Source organism: Octopus bimaculoides, chromosome 3 (genome assembly GCF_046866305.1).
Source record: "Octopus bimaculoides isolate indiv1 chromosome 3, ASM4686630v1, whole genome shotgun sequence".
Lineage (NCBI taxonomy): Eukaryota > Metazoa > Mollusca > Cephalopoda > Octopoda > Octopodidae > Octopus > Octopus bimaculoides.
In genome coordinates, this window is record NC_142930.1 from 65,915,633 (window position 1) to 65,937,421 (window position 21,789).

At 35.4% G+C, this 21,789-nt stretch overlaps 1 protein-coding gene across 4 annotated transcripts in view; it reads left to right on the top strand.

Annotated features, from left to right (window-relative positions):
- Positions 1 to 21,789, top strand: part of LOC106872305 (endosome/lysosome-associated apoptosis and autophagy regulator family member 2) — a 134,333-nt gene that overhangs the window by 74,257 nt on the left and 38,287 nt on the right. For all 4 annotated transcript variants that reach the window (XM_052966396.2, XM_052966394.2, XM_089349118.1 and 1 more), the window contains exons 7-13: positions 3,349 to 3,501; positions 4,960 to 5,048; positions 6,176 to 6,461; positions 10,802 to 11,019; positions 16,756 to 16,823; positions 16,991 to 17,191; positions 20,093 to 20,314. In XM_052966396.2, coding sequence (XP_052822356.1) covers positions 3,349 to 3,501; positions 4,960 to 5,048; positions 6,176 to 6,461; positions 10,802 to 11,019; positions 16,756 to 16,823; positions 16,991 to 17,191; positions 20,093 to 20,314 — 1,237 coding nt within the window. The remainder of the gene's footprint in view (positions 1 to 3,348; positions 3,502 to 4,959; positions 5,049 to 6,175; positions 6,462 to 10,801; positions 11,020 to 16,755; positions 16,824 to 16,990; positions 17,192 to 20,092; positions 20,315 to 21,789) is intronic.

Below are 21,789 nucleotides of genomic sequence, written 5' to 3' on the forward strand. Positions count from 1 at the left end.
TATATGTATGTATGCATATATATATATATGTATGTATGCATATATATATATATGTATGTATGCATATATATATATATGTATGTATGCATATATATATATGTATGTATGCATATATATATATGTATGTATGCATATATATATATATATATATAAAGCCTTTGACAGGGTCCCCCGATCCCTTATCTGGTGGTCAATGAGGAAACTTGGGATAGAAGAATGGCTAGTGAGAGCTGTGCGAGCCATGTACAGAGATGCGGCCAGTAAGGTGAGGGTTGGAAATGAGTACAGCAATGAATTCCGGGTAGAGGTAGGGGTCCACCAAGGTTCCGTCCTCAGCCCCCTATTATTTACCATAGTCCTCCAGGCAATCACAGAGGAGTTCAAGACAGGTTGCCCCTGGGAGCTCCTCTATGCTGATGACCTTGCCCTAATTGCGGAGTCACTATCAGAACTAGAGGAGAAGTTTCAGGTGTGGAAGCAAGGTCTAGAATTGAAGGGCCTTAGAGTCAACCTAGCTAAAACCAAAATCCTAATAAGTAGGAAGGTAGATAAAACACAAACCCCTTCAGGTAGATGGCCCTGCTCAGTATGTAGAAAAGGAGTAGGTAGTAACTCTATAAGATGTACCCGGTGCAAGCTATGGACACATAAGAGGTGCAGCAACATCAAAGGCAGGTTAACTAGCAAGTTAGTTTTTGTTTGTGGCAGATGTTCAGGTGCAATAAAGACTGCAAACAAACAGGAAACAACTTCTATCTCATTCCAGGGTGAAAAACTAGAGGTAGTCGATAGCTTCCGCTATCTGGGCGACCAAGTTAGTAGTGGGGGTGGGTGCGCTGAAAGTGTAGCTGCTAGAATAAGAATAGCCTGGGCAAAGTTTAGAGAGCTCTTACCCCTGCTGGCGACAAAGGGACTCTCACTCAGAGTAAAAGGCAGACTGTATGACGCATGCGTACGAACAACCATGCTACATGGCAGTGAAACATGGGCTGTAACTGCTGAGGACATACGTAAGCTCGCAAGGAATGAAGCCAGTATGCTCCGTTGGATGTGTAATGTCAATGTGAATACCCGTCAGAGTGTAAGTATCTTGAGAGAAAAGCTGAACATTAGAAGCATCAGTTGTGGCGTGCAAGAGAGACGATTGCGCTGGTATGGACATGTGGTGAGAATGGAGGAGGATAGCTGCGTGAAAAAGTGCCACACCCTAACAGTTGAGGGAACCCGTGGAAGAGGTAGGCCCAGGAAGACCTGGGCTGAGGTGGTGAGGCAAGACCTTCGTACATTGGGCCTCACCGAGGCGATGACTACGGACCGAGACCTTTGGAAATGGGCTGTGCGTGAGAAGACCCGGCAAGCCAAGTAAGATCGTTGCCAGTGCCCCTGGACTGGTTCTTGTGCGGGTGGCACATGAGATGCACCATTTTGAGCGTGGCCGTTGCCAGTACCGCCTGACTGGCTCCTGTAGGATTTTCGAGCGAGATCGTTGCCAGTGCCCCTGGACTGGCTTGTGCGGGTGGCACATAAAAAGACACCATTTCGAGCGTGGCCGTTTTCGTGCGGGTGACACGTAAAAGCACCCACTACACTCTCTGAGTGGTTGGCGTTAGGAAGGGCATCCAGCTGTAGAAACTCTGCCAAATCAGACTGGAGCCTGGTGTTGCCATCCGGTTTCACCAGTCCTCAGTCAAATCGTCCAACCCATGCTAGCATGGAAAGCGGACGTTAAACGATGATGATGATGATGATGATGATGTATGTATGCATATATATATATATATGTATGTATGCATATATATATATATATATATATATATATATATATATATATATATGTATGTATGCATATATATATATGTATGTATGCATATATATATATGTATGTATGCATATATATATATGTATGTATGCATATATATATATGTATGTATGCATATATATATATGTATGTATGCATATATATATATATATATATATATATATGTATGCATATATATATATGTATGCATATATATATGTATGTATGCATATATATATGTATGTATGCATATATATATGTATGTATGCATATATATATGTATGTATGCATATATATATATGTATGTATGCCCATATATATATGTATGCATATATATATATATTTTTTCATTTTTTTTTCTTCCTTTTATCTAGTTTCAGCTCATGAGCTGTGGCCATGCTGGGGCACCGCCATTTGGTGCTGCTACACAATTTTATTTCACGAATTTTACTTCAGGAATTGACATTTGGTGCATGAGATAGTTTGATGCAGCTGCTCTCATCTGCGCCTCCTGCCGTGAAGTTGGTTCATCTGGGACACCTGACAGGAAGAGGTCCAGCCTCGTCTTGAAGACACCTACATCCACCGCATGCAGGTCTCTCAGGTCCTTCGGGAGGATATTGAAGAGCTGTAGACCTTTGAAGCCCAGGCTATTGCAGTATCTTGTCCTTCATCTTGATGGCAAATTTGGAGTTCTTGGCACTATGCAATGGCGTCCAGTTCTTTTATTTGTGTAACTTTTGATGCCAAAGTTTGGGACAATTCCTTCGAGGATCTTCCAGATGTATATTATGGCATATCTTTCTCGCCTACGCTCTAAGGAATAGAGTCTTAATCTCTTGAGTCTTTCCCAATAGCTTATATCCTGCATAGAGGCTATCTTCTTCGTGTAGCTTCGTTGGATTGCCTCAAGTTCTGAGATTAATTTGACACTGGTTGGTGACCATAGCTGAGAGCAATAGTCAAAGTGGCTTAGAACAAGTGTCTTCCAGAGCACCATCATGTATGTATGCATATATATATATGTGTGTGTGTGTGGAGGCGCAATGGCCCAGTGGTTAACTCCATTTATTTATTTATATATGTGTGTATGTATGTATGCATGCATGTATGCATGCATGCATGAATGACTGAATGAATGAAGGCAGTGAGGTTGCAGAATCATTAGAACACCGGGCAAAATGCTTAGCAACATTTCGTCTGCCTTTACGTTCTGAGTTCAAATTCCACTGAAGTCAACCTTTGCTTTTCATACTTTCAGGGTCAATAAATTAAGTACCAGTCAAGTATTGGAGTTGATGTGATTGACACCCCCTCCCCCAAAATTTCAGGCCTTGTGCCTACAGTAGAAAGTAGTGTTAATATTCCACATCTATCTCTCTCTCTCTCTCTCTCTCTCTCCCCCTCTCTCTCTCTATCAGTAAACCTGATGCTACACAGATACATTATTTCTGTACATTTTTATATAAATTGTCAGTTTATAATGGAACAAATCAATTTTAATTATAATAGTAATAATAATATCAGCAAATAATTGTTTTCATTATTAGGGGTAGCATTTTCTTCTGAATGTACCAAATGCCGTAATGGCACCTATAGTGATCAGATTGGATTATCGTTCTGTAACCCGTGCCCAGAGGACACCTATTCCGAGCGAGGAGCCACTGAATGCACGTCATGTGACAAAGTATCAGAATATTCACGTAAGTTTTCATTAGCCAGCAATGAGGATTTTATTATAGCTACCTGTCTGTTATGTGTGTTAGAGGAAGTTAAAAATATGTGTGTGTGTGTATGTGTGCATGCAGGCATATATGTGTTAAGTAAATACTTAGATGTGTATATACATACATGTATATGCATATGTATGTTTGTGGGTATGTATATATCTCTATATAAGTGTGTGTGTGTTGTGTATAATATATGCAAATTACTTGAGCCATAAATGTTTTCTATTTCTTCTTTTTTTTTTAAGTCTTCCTTTGGCTATTGGAGAGAGGTCAGACGATTGTCATGCTAATGACAACTATAGAGCCAGAAACACATGTCCACGACTGTCATGTTACATGCAGACACACACACACAGCATGTCTATTTTGGAGAATGCTTCTTGAGATTATCTCCCCTTCTCAAGTGGAGATAGTCTTAATTGCCTTTTGGTAATTATGATACATCCTCTAGAGGTGGAAATCATTATCATCATCATCATTTAGCATCTGCTTTCCATGCTGGCATGGGTTAGACAATTTGATTGGAACTGGTAAACTGGAGAGTTGTACCTGGTTCCAGTCTGATTTGGCCTGGTTTCTATGGCTAGATGCCCTTCCTAATGACAACCAATCCAAGAGTGTAATGGGTGCTTTTTATATGCCACTGGCATGAGTGCTTTTAATAGCCCCCAACATCAGTTGCATGACACTGGCATCAGCCATGACTACAGTTTCACTTGGCTTGATGAGTTTCCTCAAGTACAACATATTGCCAAAGGTCTCAGTCACTTGTCATTGCCTCTGTGAGGCCCAACGTTTGAAGATCATGCTTCACCACCACATCGCATGTCTTCCTGGGTCTACCTCTTCCACAGGTTCCCTCTACAGTTAGAGACTGGCACTTCTTTATGCAGCTGTTTTAAATAATTAAGAATTCTACTGAGGTCAGTTTTACTCCTTTTTGGGTCAATAAATGAAATGCAAGTCCTGCCCTTGGTTAATTCTTCTCTTTTTCTCACTCTTTCCTTCTCTCTTCTGGAAGAGGTCAGTTATCATCAGACCTGTTGAAACTTGAGCTTCCTGGTCTAAAAATGCCAAAGTCATGTCATATGTCACAATACCCCTGTGATTCTGTTCAGGAGCTGAGGGCACAAAGCAAAGTAGATAAATGTGTGTTGTGTGTAGATATATTTATATTTTATATTTGTATGCTTATATATCTATATAAAGATACATAGATATACCTACATATAGAAGGACCTATTGAAAGGATAGATATAGATGCTTTGATGTGACATTTTTTTGAGAGATCAAGATTAATGTGTATTTAAGCCAAAGCTAAATGCTTCTCTGTGATTGTAATAATGATGACATACCTGTGCCAATAATATTAAAAGTCGTTCCCATATTAATAATTTAAAATCTAGGTAATTGCATATTTATATTTTACAGCTCGTGAGTCTGGGAGCTGTAGGAAAAAACAACATTGTCGTGAAATGGATTATTATGAATATCAAACGCCTTGTAATAAAGAAGGCTTGGTAAGATAAATCTGATGACTTGTTTGAAATAAATTTAATTTCAAAAATAGATAAGCACTGTTTTTTTTTTTCTCTTCAGTTATCTTCTATATGTAACTTGATATCTACTTTTCCAGTGTTATAACTTGAGTTTTAATGAAATGTAATTAGACATGAGACAAGAGCTGTGCAATAGTTTCAAGTTTGTTTTATTTTAATTTTAATTTTAAGAAGCTGTTAAAAACTAAAATAGTTTAAAGAAAAATTTATTAGTTGATAAAATGCTACTTTTTGGTTGTTTGAGTTGCTTTTACAGGGAAAGTAATGACGTGGCCGTTGCCAGTACCGACTGACTGGCCGTCGTAGGATTTTCGAGCGAGATCGTTGCCAGTGCCCCTGGACTAGCTCTTGTGCGGGTGGCACATAAAATACACCGTTTTGAGCGTGGCCGTTGCCAGTACCGCCTGACTGGCCTTCGTGCGGGTGACACGTAAAAGCACCCATTACACTCTCTGAGTGGTTGGCGTAGAAACTCTGCCAAATCAGATTGGATCTTGGTGTAGCCATCTGGTTTCACCAGTCCTCAGTCAAATTGTCCAACCCATGCTAGCACGGAAGGCGGGCGTTAAACGATGAACGAACGATACTCCAGTTGCCTAACGTAATATTCAGTCAATAGTAAAAAGACCTGAATTCATCTTATTTATTGATTTATTTATTTTTGCTAATTATGTTTTAACAAATATAAAGAGTGGTAGGTAAATTCCTTGATGCTATATCTAATCTTAAATGATCAATATTATAATCCCTAATATTCATAAAACGTGTATGTAAAGTTGTAATGATATAGATTTGGTATTAATCTCATTCAAAATTTAAGAAATGGTAAAATAAAATATTCTTCAAAAATATTGTATAATCTTAACATAGCAAAAGCAAAATATTTTATAAACATTACTTTTGATTTTAGTAATGAATATATCTGTATACAATATAAGATATTATGCAGCATTTTAAGTACCAGTTTGATATTAGATATACACAGCAATTTCATGTATCTTTAGCCAAAAATTGTCTGCAATTTCTTTCTGAAGTTGTTTTGTCATAACAGTATGTTGATTCTATGAATTACTTTCAATTTATTTTAGACACAAACAAAATACAGCTGGATGGTGCCAATGCGTTGCCGTACAGATTTACCCAATGCAACACAACTACCTCCCCCAAGTAAGGTTGAGAAGTGTCCTCAATGTAACCCTGGAATGATGAGTGTTCCTGGTTCTGGTTGCAAATTCTGTGCAAGTGATGAATATTCAGATGGAGCATCACCTTGTCAAAAGTGTCCAGTTTCTACTTCCCCACAAATGGGTTACACATATAAATGGTGGTATACCATGCCCCCAAACATAACCTCTCACTGTCTTAATTTAGAAGGTAAGCTTTTCATTTATTTATGAACTGAAAAAAAAAACCCCAAAGAACCTTGAACAGCTTAAAACAATTAGCACTACAAAACAACAACACCAAGAGCTAAAATATCTTGGAAGCAACCCAAAGCTTGCCATTCACCAAATTCAAATGTGCACAGCTGTTTGTCCCAGTTAATATTAATAATACCCATGTATTTTGTCTTCTTTTCTTCCTGTTACATATACAGTTTAGGGGATGCAATAGGGAATGGTAATTTCTGGCTTACTGAAAATAGAAGAGGAAATCACAGTGAAGATGGTATTTTGAGTAAGGCATAGCCTGAATTTATAATGTGAAACTGAAAGCACAGAAATGTTTCTAGTGCTTTTGATCAAGGCCAAAGCACTAATTTGTAAAGAGAAAGAGAGAGAGAGAGCAAAAAGAAAAGGCCAAATAGTGTCTTAGAAATGATTTTACTTAATATGGTCATGTAATGCGCATGGATGTGGACAGCTGTGTGAAGAAGTGCTGATCTCTAATAGTGGAGGGAAGCTGTGGAAAAGGGAGACCCTGGAAGACATGGGATGAGGTGGTGAAGCATGATCTTCAAACGTTAGACCTCACAGTGGCAATGACTAGTGACCTTTAGTAATATGCTGTTCTTGAGAAAACTCAGCAAGCCAAGTGAAATCATTGTTGGTGTTACAAAGCTGTCACTTATGCAGGTGGCACATAAAAAGCAACTTTCAAGCATTGGGCCTCACAGAGGCAATTTGGGCAATGCCAGTGTTGCATAACTAGCACCCATGCCACTGGCATGTAAAAGACACCTTTTGAGCATTGGGCTTCATGGAGGTGATGACAAATGACCGAGACTTTTGGCAATATGCTGTGCTTGAGAAGAAGATCCATCAAGCCAAATGAAATTGTAGTTGTGGCAGATACTGGTGTCATGCAACTTGCATCCATGTTAGTGGCACGCAAAAGTACCCATTATACTCTGAATGGTTGGCATTAGGAAGGACATCCAGCTGTAGAAACCATGTCAAAGCAGACTGGAATCTGGTGCAGCCATTCAGCTTATCAGCCATGGTCAAACCGTCCAACTCATGCCAGCATGGACAATGAACATTAAATGATGATGATGATGTAATTCTAGGTACAAGATTGTTCAAGATTCTATTGTATTGCTGATGCTCAATACTTCAGGTTTAAGGAGCCTTAATGTGAAGTAGAAAAATTCTTAATCAGATACTAATTGTTAACAATACTGCAAAGTCTTGTTATACACGAAAATGCTCAAGAATTCTTTGACACCGATTTTTATGAAGGGAGTTGAGTTCAGAGAATGGTAGAGTGCCAGATTAAATTTCTTAAATTAGTTAGTTTCATTCTTCTACAATTTGGCTTCAAACTCTGCTGAGGTAGACTTTGCATTTTATTCCTACAATAAAATATGCATCTGCCATATATTAGAACTAATTCATTCAACTCTTGGAAAAAATTTTTCCTTTTTTCATGTTAGAATAAAAGAAAGTTTCCCATGAAAAGAGTCTGACCTGGTTTTGCTTCCCAGTTGAAAATAATTTAAAATCAGATAGTGTTATTTTAGTTCTGGAGAGGAATAATAGTGCAAAGCTCAAATGTATGACTGTGATTAAGAAGTTCACTTGATAACCATGTGGTTCTGAATTTGATCCCACCATGGAATACAATAATCAAATATTTTTTTACCATTACTGCAGGTTAATCAGTACTATAAGAATGGAATTTGTTAGGGAGAAATTGTATGGAGGCCCATCATATATATCTATCACTATCTGTCTATCTGTGTGCAAGTGCATGCATGTTTTACTAATACATATTACTGTAATATATAAATATTAATATTGATATCGCTGTAATATATGAATATATAAAACAAACATTGGTGAACAAACTTATATCCTACTTTGAGCAAAAAAAAAACTGTATACTGTTTCTTCTGCTTAATTTGCATTGACTCTCTTTGCTATTTTGCCATCATAAATGTAACAAAACTGTTATTAGCCTGTTGGAAATCTGTAATCAACAACACTGTTTGTTCACAAACAATATGATTAAAAAATATAAGTGTTTTGTATGGGATTTGGGAAGTAGGTGGGTGAAAGATTGCATGAATGGAGTGGAGGTTTGAAAAAAAAAGGGGGTTTAGCAATCAAGTAAACACAGTTCTCTAAAACCTATCTAAGAACTCATGAGTCAGCAAAAATGCTAATAGTATCTCATGCTATTAGTTTATAGTATAGAGATTAAGGAAATGTTTTAGGGTGAGTTTTGTTAAACAAGATTAAATATTTAAAATGACATTTTTTTTTGTGGGATGATTAGGTAGGAAATTTTCCATTCTTACATGTAAATAGACTCAAATGTGTATGCATGAAGGTGAATATCTATGTAGATGCATAAAGAAACAAGTTCACCGCCACCACCACCACCACCAGCATCTTCATCATGTTGTTGTGGATGCCCCAACAGAAGTTCAATATTGCAAGATGAGTTGAAATGACAGAATGGCTTCAGTTCAAATTGAAATGAGATTTGAAATTGTAATTGCTGGGGTGAACTTGGTCACATAGACTATGCCTCAGGCAAGTTTGGTTAAGCAGTTTCTGTTCTGTTTAGTATATGGCACCATGTCAAAAACATTTCCCTACTAGAATTCACCATCTGTTTAACCATTTAATATTTAAACCAGCCATATCAAGTCCAAAAATTTTAACTGTTTTATGTTCACACCAGCCAAATCTAGACTCTCATACCTATCCTGTAGTGTTAGTCTAAAAATAAACAATCACATCAACAAAATTTTGAAGCTATATGATAATGCATGATTAATTCAAAACAACGTGAATAAATAAGCATTACATTTGACAGTCATCATCATCATCATCATTATTTAACGTCCATTCTCCATGCTGATGTGTTGAATGGTTTAACTGGAGTTGGCCAACTAGAAAGCTGCCTGGGCTCTATTTTGTTTGTCTTGGCATGGCTTCTATGGCTTGATGCCCTTACTAATGCAAACCACTTTATAGAGTGTACTGGGTACTGTTAACGTGGTACTGGCATAGGTGCTTTTATGTGGCACTGGCATGGACGTTTTCTACATGGCACCAGCACAAGTGCTTTTAGGTGACACTGGCACAAACGCTTTTATGTGACACTAGCATTGGCACATAAGGATTCATTTCTTTTTTCTGTGTTTTTATTTTGTCCTCATGAGTTTTGAAGGCCCCTACTGTCTGCTATGGTTGCTAACGCTTGTTGTTTAATTTGAACCTTTTGGAATAGTACTTGTGAAAATGTTGACAGAGAAGGAGTTCAGGAGTGCAATAGTTTTGAAGAGCAAGGATTGTGTTGAATTCAGTGTAGTATATGGGAAGGTGAGTGAAACATAAGCATGGGTGATAAGAAGAATATACAGAGGGGAGTTAGATGGAATGGGTTGGAGGTAGAAATGGTATGCAATTAACTAGATCAGAGGAGCAGAAACAATTGTGAAGGAGAAGAAAGAATAAAAAGTAAAAAATGGTGTCTTTCTGAGCTAGTGGTTGTACAACGTTAGTAGGTTTTTGACAATCAGTCAGATTGCCTTCTTTTGGATGTGGTCTTGGATATTTGTGTGTGTAACAACAACATTGTCTTAGATATGATAGATATAACTCTTATATAGGTTCTACTCGGGTCTTTTGAGACTCCACAACTGATCAATGCTGAACTACTTTCTGACCCTAAAGAGAAAGTTTAATCTTTAGGACATTATTTTGGCAATGTTATATATGTGATGTAGCCATGAAATATCATCAGAGTTTGTGAGATTTTGCATTTGTCGTTAGTTAGGGTACAGTTATTTTATTGTAAAAGATGAATGAAGTTTTTGTTCATGGAAATACTGTAAGGCTAGCAGAAGATGTGGTAAGTTAATGAGTTGTAAAAGGTGTTTTCATCTGCATTGGAGTGCCTGTATGGGTAGACACAGTATATAGATGATTAGTTGATCAGATACTGTAAAGCTTAGAATTTGTAGCAGCTTTAAGAGTTTTACCTGTGTGTTATCCATATTTATGAAAAGGAATGGTGTTGTTCAAGTCCTTTTTATTGATGTGTGTAGTGATTGTGTCTTAGTACTGATGAAAGATAAGAAATGTATACATTTTGAACTTGTAAACCTCTTGACAAAAGAGATTTGTAGACACCCAACACTAACACACTCACACATGCAAGCACACACACACACACACACGCACATACGTACATGCAGTCATAAGCACAAGTATAATGAAGGTGATCTATTTTCCTTAATTGTTATTCTTCTTTTGCAGAAACTGAATGTGTTACAAATTCTAGTTGGATACCTGCTAAGAGTTACATTCATACGAAATATGGGCCTGGTGAACGAAGTTATCTCTTACTAGTCCTTGAAATACCTGGTTTCCGAGGAAATGAAGCTATTATCTTGGATAAAGGAGTAAAACTGGGCCAGTTGACATTTGTTTTTGAAACGAACTGTTCAAGTCAGTGTCAGTTCTACTTCATGGTGGTAATTTATCATGTTTTTTAAAATTCTTTATTTAGTGATAATTTTATTAATAACACTGTGTAACAAACTTAATTTTTTTTTTGTCTTTGGCCAGTAAGTGTTATTTCCAATTTGCTTCTATCTAGAAATCGTAGGAAATGGCTACTATTCCTTTCAAACTTTGCTTTTGTGACCTGGACATCAATGTTTTGAAACTGACCTGCTTTCCATTAAGTTTCAGACAGATTCAGTGCTGAGTTGCTGAAGCAGAAATATCATTCTAGCAAATATTCTGCTCAGTATTACAGATTTGCTTGTCAGTTGCTTGACCTTAACCGCTTGAGCACATCCCTTAGTGGCTGACAATATGTGCATCTCTGATCATGAGCAGAAGTAGTGGGGGAGCATCACAGCCATGTATCGAGAGGGATTCTTTGGGGTTTGAATAAATGTAGCAAAAGCAAAGTTTGAAGGAAATATTAGCCACTTTTCATGCCTTCTAGTGGGTTAGCAAGTAGGAAATAACAGTTGCTACCTGATGACAAAAAACATGTTACACTGTAATAAACATAAGACCAATTTTTGTAGTCCTCTATGTTATCTAAATTGGAATAAACTGTTATGACTTGATGCTTAAATCTAATTTCTTAGTGTAAAATGTATAAGAAGTAACCACTTTGTATAGGATACCTGTTTATCTTAGGTAGTCTTCCCAGGTGATCTGATATCTATCACTGATGGCTTAGTGAATTGAGATGACGTCTTAAATTAAATTCAATACTAACATGCACAACAAAATACCAACAGTCAATTTGATCTCATGATCTACAAGCAAGTTGCCCAATAAATTATGTACCTACTTGATTATTTCACTTGCTGAAATTTATGCTATCAAGGGCAGTGAGCTGGCAGAATTGTTAACACACTGGACAAAATGCTTAGCAGCATTTCGTCTGTATTTATATTCTGAGTTCAAATTCTGCCATGGTCAACTTTGCCTTTCATACTTTTGGGGTTGATAAAATAAGTACCAGTTTAGTACTGGGGTCGATGTAATCGACTAACCCCCTCCCCTGACATTGATGGCCTTGTGCCAGAATTTGAAACTGATATTTATGCTATCAAACCTTCAAGGGATTAAAATGTTAGTTGTCTTGAGCAGGATTTGAACTCAGAACTTGTAGGCAGCAAAACAAAATAGTGTTGGTGATTTAGTTTAATGTTTTACTATCAAAGTTACAGCAGATAGGGGGCCAAACTGGGGTGGTAGTGGTGAGGAAAATGCAACAGCTGATACCTGACCACAGGCAATGTGTTGTCTATAGTCAAGATATTTGAATGTCACTAGTCCTGTTGCCCAAGTACTATGGAAAAATAGAGCCAATCCGTGACCCTGGGTGAAGTGAGTTTTACAGTACAATTTTTTTTTTACTTTGCCAAACACAATATGTATTTCATTGCTCTTTTCCAGTAAACTTCACTTGATATAATAATGTATGGCATTTTCCCTCAGTGTCCATATATGTCTTGCTTGAGTTGTGACATTTTGCTTCTCCTTGATATTAAAAAAAGTATGTGTGATTGTTGAACCAAGTTCTGAAGGGGCCTTCTATTACACCCATGAGCTATTTTCTGCACAATTTTCATTCCACTGGGATACTTTAGCATTAACTCTGCTTCATACTCAGCAGTTTCTGTATTGCATTGACTGTTTGGTGGATATGTGGATTACCTCTGAATGAACAACCTGCCACTGTGCTAGGTTTGGGTTTATTTAATATTATTTTCTTTATGCTGGGTGCACAGCAAAAAGAAAGTATGCCTATTAAAGATTTTTATGTACCTATGCATTTGGGGGAAATGCTTATCCACTAAATTAAGGAAGATCCTGCCTACACATTAAGGAAAAATAAGGATATGACCCATATAACTTTTTGGTGGCTTTTTTTTTTTCTTGATGGGATTTGGGCCAATCATATAACTAATCCAATCTTTGAAACTACTAGTGGCCAGGGCCGCATTGTAGTATGGGGCTGTTGTGCCAAAGATCTCCTTAGTTAAAGGTATATTGGGGATTCTTCTGCTAAACCTTTTATGAAGGTGTTAGAAGAATCTCCAACCATTCAGTTATATATTTTTTTGGTCTCAGTTCTTGCATTTGTTTTAGATGAGTTAGTGTCAGCCTCATCTTTAGTATTAAAAACTTGGTTCAGTGAGCATGATTAATTATTCTTGCATATGGATGTCGGTAGCTTATTAGAGATACTACCATAAGTCACATTCATTTTTTTTAAAATTAAAAATAGTCCTGTAACTGTGTCAACTAGGGAAATATTAATCTTTAAATTCAAGGTATCTTGTACTTATATTTTCACTTTTGAGGAGAAAGGCGTGGCAAACCACATTATATCCCAAGGCTTATTATTGGGTTGGTGAGTGTGGTGTCTATCCATTCCTACCTCTGAACCTAGTATTTGCTGAGGGACTATAATAATACAGCTCTGTTCTATCTAAGATCTCTTTGCTCAGGGAGAGTTTAAAAATCCTTGTACTAATGTTCATAACTAGGTTTCCTTGTCTAGTAGTGAAAAGTAACAACCTAGCTGTAATCTAAAATAATAGTAGATGCAAGCATTTTCAAAATAAAAATGTGTATGAATTAATAAATCTAATAAAGCCACATACTGTTCACGTTGAATGCCTTGAATAAATGAATATATGTTCATCTTTTATCTTTTTACTTATTTCAGTCTTTTGACAGTGGCCATGCTGGGGCACCACTTTGAAGGGTTTTAGTTGGACAAATTGACCCCCCAGACTTATTATTTTTTTGAAGCCTAGTACTTATTCAATCAATCTCGTTTGTCAAACTGCGAAGTTATGGGTCACAAACACACCAACAATGGTTGCTAAGTGGTGGTGGTGGTGGTGGGGAACTCCGGCACAAAGACACACACACAGAGATAGATATAGATATATATGCGATGGGCTTCTTTCAGTTTCTGTCTACCAAATCCACTACAAAGCTTTGGTTAGCCCGAGGCTATAGTAGGAGACATTCACCCAAGGTACCACACAGTGGGACTGAACCCAAAACCATGAGGTTGTGAGCAAGCTTCTTTCCACACAACCACACCTATGTATTTTATATATTAAGTTAATGTGATCCTATTTAATGTATAGTGCATTAAATAATTAAGGATAGATTAAGAATCAATTCCTTTTTTAGGCTTTCTGTTTTTAGTATTCTTTCAAAGAAAATCATCTGAACTGCAACGCACAAACCTATTTTATATATTATATACAATACTGTTATTGGAGATCATCTCTAATTTCACTTGACCCTGTTTTTTTTTACTCCTTTAAAGTTTATCAGATTTTCATTTTGTATCATTGAGTGCTTGTATTTAATAAAATACTGTGTATTTGTCTCCCCAGGTGCACTACTTCACATGGTATTTAATGACACCCATGATAAAATATCATAAAGCGATAACAATAATCTGACAAAAGGAAATCATTTATCTAAAACAATTTGTTTTCCAGATCTTTTTGTAACAGTAATAACTTGACACTGTTATTTTATTCAAATTAATTTCATTGACATCAGGAAGATAAAAATGTCAGAATTGGCTGAAGTGGAAATTAAATTCAGAATCTAAATCTAAGAATGACTCAAAATGTTATTTTATCTATTTCTTGTATTTAGTCTTGCAAGAATTCTACGGCTGTGTGTTTAAGAAGCTCACTTTGCAACCACACACTTTTGGGTTCAATACCATTGTGGCACTTTGGGCTAATGTCTTCTATAGCCCTGACCCGAACAATGCCTTATGAGTGAATTTAGTAGACTGAAACTGCGGTAAAGCCCATCATACATACATACATGGATTTTGTCCCTAATATTATTATTATTATATATATATATATATATATATATATGTATGTATGTATGTGTCTGTTTGTCTCCCTCCACCTCTTGACAAATGATGTTGGTTTGTTTATGTTCCTGTAATGTAGTGGTTCAGCAAAAACACTGATAGAATAAGTATCAGACTCTAATATATAAGTACCGGGATCAATTTTTTTGATAACCTCCACTAGTGGTACTCCAACATGTTTGCATCCAGTAACTGAAACAGGTGAAAAAAAAAGATAATATATAATTCAAAAGACCAATCATTTACACAAGAGACATTATTCTGTAAAATGACTTTCAGATACTGCATAAGCTGCATTTTTTAAATTATAAATTTAGTCTTGTCTTCTGCTCTAATCAGGATAAAATGGCAAGTTCTTCAAAGTAGGCAGCTAGTTTTCTCTAAACAAGGTTTGATTCTTGGTTATTATCAGTTATTAAAGAAATAAATTAGTAAAGCTGAAGCTAGCTTTATAATTTTGCTTGTGCTGATAATATATTTTACAAAAACAAGGTTATTATGATTCTTGCCCAACTTATCTCCGACATTCAGTATGGATTATTTATCGATGGATACAACTGATTAATAAGTTTATCTAGTTGGCTCTGTTTCAGGATATGTATGTGTTGTTTAGCTGTGACCAAGTTGTTAATATTTGACAAAAAACATTGGTACTTAATATTAATAAGAGTAGAAATTAATATTATTAAATAATATCAATTTCAACTAGTGGTCAGCATACTTGAAAATGTCCAAGAGCCATGAAATATATTTAGACATAAACAATATGAGAGATTACTATATGGATCCCTTCTGTGCTAAAAATAGATGTCAAACCGTCTTACCACTAAATCTGTGCTCTCAACTTAGTAAGATGCTAGATGTTTATGAGCGAGACAAATGAAAAGAAATAAACATAGCACTTAAGTGCAAGGGATCCATATAGTGATCTCTCATATTGTTATTGGTATTTAATAATATATGATAATATTACAAAGTAAAACAGAAGTGAATATAACAATGTTTGTGTTTTAAATGGTTAATATAACTCTACCATAATGCTTTTGTGCTAAGGGACTATCTTAAAGCAGTGAGCTGGCCGAATTGTTATCATGCCAGATGAAATGCTTTGTGGCATTTCTTCTGGATTTTTATGCTCTAAGTTCAAACACCACCAAGGTTAATTTTGCCTTTCATTCTTTGAGGGTTGATAAATTGAATATCAGCTGAACATAGGGGCTGATGTAATCAACTTCCTTCTCGCCTCAAAATTACTTGCCTTGTGCCAAAATTAGAAAGGAATTAGAGTCTATCTCTGTTGAACAAATAAAAGCTTTTGATTGTTTTTTGTTTATTGTATATTGTTTATATTCATTTAGTAGTGGAGGCGCAATGGCCCAGTGGTTAGGGCAGCGGACTTGCGGTCATAGGATCGCGGTTTCAATTCCCAGACTGGGCGTTGTGAGTGTTTATTGAGAGAAAACATCTAAAGCTCCATGAGGCTCCGACAGGGGATGGTGGCGAACCCTGCTGTACTCTTTCATCACAACTTTCTCTCACTCTTACTTCCTGTTTCTGTTGTGCCTGTAATTCAAATGGTCAGCCTTGTCACACTGTGTCACGCTGAATATTCCTGAGAACTATGTTAAGGGTACACGTGTCTGTGGAGTGCTCAGCCACATGCACGTTAATTTCACGAGCAGGCTGTTCCGTTGATCGGATCATCTGGAACCCTCGACGTCATAAGCGACGGAGTGCCAACAACAACAAATATTTATTTAGTAACATTGAATATATTCATAAGAAAATTTTATTTCTTATTTTATCCTTCTGACAGGATCATCAAACAACACGTCCTAATGTTGTGAAAAAATGGATTGGTACTCAGCAAAAGCAGAAATTTGTGTAAGTAATTCCCTCAACATTATTTTATTTAAAAAAATTTTTTTATTAGCATTACAATGAATGTGGTTAAATAATGAATCTGTTATAAAACTACATTTTTATTGCAGAGACGAAATTAAAATTAGACTAATTTAAAAACAAAAAAATTTTTTTTTTATATATTTAAGGTTTCCTGTTCTGCGAAATGGAGCTGCTAAATTTAGCTGGATTTTTATGCACTCACAGTGGTTGTCTAAGGATGAAGACGAAGATATTAGCCAAATGTATATTACTGATTATGCTCGAATTCATTTCATAGAAGTCACCAATACAATATCAGGCGGTGCAGCAAGCTGTCAAAAATGTCCAAGAGGAACACAGCAAGACGGGTATCAACAAATTATATACTTTTTCACTGTTATTAAATGATTTTATAATTTCCCCTTTTTGTGTTTTCTATGCATATTTTTCCTTATTCCTTAAATTCAAATTCAAACTTCTAATCCCACTAAATATTATGAAGAAATGATTATTTCCCTTATATTAACTGTCCACAAGGGTATGCCACCTGTTTACCTTATTTACATTTTATGCCCATATCTCTGCATTATGTCTATTTTAATGTCCATTTCTCAACACTATGTTAACTTTTATGTCCATTTTACTACACTATGTCTATTTTTATGTTCATTACTTTTTATATCCATTTCTCAACATGATTTTCAAAGGTTTAACTTTATATTGCTGTTATGAATAAATCCATCTTACTCAAATACATTTGAAGAACATTTCACTAATTATCATAATTGGTATATTTGACAAGTTTCAAGATTTAACACATACAGTACCTGTGTAATTTCAATATAAAAAGTTCATATTTTTGTGATATTTGGTTTGGTGATAAAAGAAAAGTACAAAATCTAATGAAATGATTCTATTTATTCTAACATTACTGTTAAAGGTCATAGTTTGTAAATGTTCCAGTTAATTTATGCAAAAGGTCATATAATAGTTTAGACATAAATTCCAGCTGTTTATCTCTCTTTTTTAATCACTAGTATTTACTCTAAGTTAAAAAAAAATTAGCTAATAAAAATATCTCTCATGGTTGCAACTAAATTAAAATTCCTAATTTATCTGTCATTCCTCAAAAGTTTGGCATTAGACTAAATTTAGATGAGCATTAAAATATTCTTATGAAATATGACTAACTGTAATCTTACCAAATACCAGTGATAAGAAATAAAATGCTAGAATTTAGACACTAGTCTGACAAGTTTCATAAATTGTGAAAGGCTTGAAATATTTCTTGACATGATTTGACATTACTGCTTGTATTCAAAATGCAACAAGATAATAATCCTAAGGCATTGAAATACTTAGAAGAATAATGGTAATAAATTTTTTTGTACATTATGTGTCCTTATTAGCAAACAGACAAATGTATTTTATAGATGTATTTTCCTATTTATCAATAGTAAAATATCTATATGTCATAATACAAAAATATTTTGACAAAATTGTTACTGTAATGATTCTTTGTTATCAGGATAAAATTACTGAATCCTTTAAATGTGAAAGGGATTATTGAAGGTTGATCTCTGCTAACAAAGAGTGAAAAATTACTGCCAGACATTGGTTTCACATCTTGGCACAAGGCCAGCCATTTCAGGGAAGGGGCTAAGTTGATTAAATTAACCTCAAGGCTCAACTGGTACTTATTTTATTACCCTGAAAGGATGAAAGGCAAAGTCAACCCTGGTGGCATTTGGACCCAAAACATAGAGACGGACAAAATATTTGTTAAATATTCATTGGACATACTCCTCAATTTATACTGATATAAATAGAAAAAATGTATATATTACACTAATGGTAAATCACAAAATCTTTTATATTGCCCCTTGTGTAATTGTGGAGATTATAAAATCATACATGTAGAATTTTATATTTCTAGATTCTCAGCCTTTTCTATGCCTCACATCTCAAGGAAACATTTGATTAAATTTTGTACTCCACTATAAAAGTAATATCACTTTTGAAGTTGAAAAAGTCAAATATCTGATAAATAATTTCTTTTTTAAAAACTGAATGAAGTTCAGTGCTGTGGAATAATAATGAATGAAGTTATTTTTAAGAGCTAGTTATTCTGAAAAGCAATTTTGATAAAGTATACTGTTCCCATCTTTGTTGCACTCTCTGAAATGCTGTCTTGCATCTTCAGAGATTGTGGCTACCTAGTTTGAGAAAGTCATTTTACAAAATTTCTCTTGTGAAATCCACCATTGAAATCTTGAAGCTACAAGATAGTGTGTGATTAATTCAAAACAATGTGCTATAAGCTTTACATAAATAAGCTTTACATAGGATAAATAAGCTTTACATTTGACAAAGAAATTTGAATGCTAAAGGACTAACACCAGTGGTGTTAACATTAAAAACATAAACACTGCCTGGAAGTTACTAGACAAAATGCATGAGTCAAACATTAGCACAATATGTCCATTATGTCTACACCTGTTTATTGTTACAAAACACAAATACAAACATCAAACCTCAATAATAAATCATCACATATCTGTAACTACAAAGTATAGAAATTTTAGAATAAGATACAGGTAATAGAAATATCGTGAAAATGGCCATTGCCATCCCCAGAATTATAGAACTTGAAAACCTTAAAATATTAACCTTTTTGTTTTCAGGTTATTCTGTCTAATGTAGTGCTAATTTATTCACATTGTTTTGAATTAATCATACTTGTTTTGTAGCTTTAGGATTTCAATGATGTAATTGTTTATTTTTAGAATGACATTGTATGGTGTGTGAGAGGCTGGATCTAACTTATTTAGGCATAAAACACAGAATATTTGGGCCTGATGCAGCTAGTTTAAATGCTAAAGGGGTAAAACAAACTAGCAACCAAAACATACAAAGGGGTGCTGAAAAGTTCCTGGCTTTAAGGATATCACAAAAGGCCTGATTGGAGGCCCAACCTTCCAAGTTTTTTTTACAGGGCTTAAAAAAAAATGAAGGACTGCTGTGATAAGTGTGTGAATCTGAGAGGGGAATATGTTGAATAAAGTCATAATTAACTGATCCTCCTGTATTTTTTAGACCAAAGCCAGGAACTTTTCAGCATTCCTTTGGATTGAACAGAATTCATTGAACATAGTTGAAAACATGCATTGCAACTTCATAAAACAGTGATATGAGAGAAGAAGAGAGAGTTGGAGAGAAAAATATATTTACAGGGACCTTTAGTATTATATATTATTTTTCTGTTACAGCTGTGTTCCCTGTCCAGATGGACACTATATTGATGTGAACTCTACTAAGTGTACTCCGTGCCCACCAAATACTGTAGTTCATTCTGGTAATGCCTGGGGAATAGAGTCATGTAAACCTTGTGGACCAGGATTGCATGCTGTTGATGGACGCCAATGTATCTCCAACTGCACCTACAAAGATGAAAAGAATAACCGGCATTATGACTTCGAAAGTCTTGCTGGGTAAGTTTGTTATTTTCTATTAAAATGATTGAAATTACTGTTTCTTTCTTTCTCAGTCGTTAAACCTTCCAACATGAATGAACATGTACTTCTAGTTTGTCTTGAGACTCTATTGCCTCTCTTCTATTGCCATCAGTTCAAAGTCTTCTGAATTTTCTTGTTCTATAATGTACCTGGGAGGTAGAATGACTGCGACACTAAATGCTATATTGTCTTCAGTCGTACCTGTAGAAAAGAAGCTTATGACAGATATCGTCATCATCATCACCATCATCATCATCATCATCCTTAATATTATTATTTACGATTATTTAAGGCAAGCACAAGTAAAACGCAAATTCTTTTCACTTCAATGTTTTCGTCTATATTTAATTTCAATTTGCATATGTTCGTCAATTCACTATGATCTCTTTAAAGTAAACAAAATCAAAAATTTTAATTGGAGGTGGGTGGGGTGAAAGTTAAAAAATTTTTTTTTCTTTTGCATATTCATAATCTCCGACATCTAAATCATAGGAATCTGAAAAAAATGCATTTTTCAAGGAGAGGTGCTAAACTGCATTAGCCCCCTATTTTGTGTAGCCTCATCAAATATAGGAGAAACAGTTCAGTCATTGATGGAGATGCTGCTAGTCTGGTTTACAGTTTTCCTTCTTTCCTTCACAACCACATAGTAACATTTATTCTGACCAGACTCCAACCTTATTTTCTTTGAGACTGTTGTAATCAGTGTAAGTCTCTTTTTTATCTCATGCATACTCTTGGCATATAGTTTCAAGTCATCCACAAGGAAAGGATTTATTTTTTTTACCAGAATACATAATTATTGTTATCTTATCTCATTTATTTTTGCCCACTTAATCCTGGAAAGGTCGTGGAGGCAGTCCTCAAGCATACCTTCCATTGAGTCTTGTCAGAAGCAACGGTCTCCAATTGATTTGGTTGGACCCCCAAGAGAGACCAACTGAGCTCATGGATATTTTCTGACCATTTTGCTTCTGGTCTACTGCTGGGTCTCCTGCCAGTTGGTTTTGTCCATAAAACCTGTCCTGTGATAATTTTCATTATCATTATTTTATTGTTTTCCTAACTGGAAATCAAAAACTTGACCTCATATATGTTTATGTAAAATTCTGTTGATGTTCATTATAGGTCTCTCTCACATGTGCTATTGATTTTTTATATATGTACAATGTTACAAATGTCAATGTTGGTTGTGAAAGAGGGACACAGTCAATTATATTGAACTTAATAGTTGACCAGTACTTATTTTATCAACTCTGGAAGTATGTAAATGGTGATAACTAAATAATGTCACATGACATCTTATCTGATATTTTAATGATCTGTTAATCCTCCACCCTATTCACATAGATTATTTACAATAAGATGAAAATGCTAAAATTTTGTGTATGATTGAACAATTTCAGATTTTTGTTTCCCACATTTTCCATTTCCAACACAGTGTGCATACA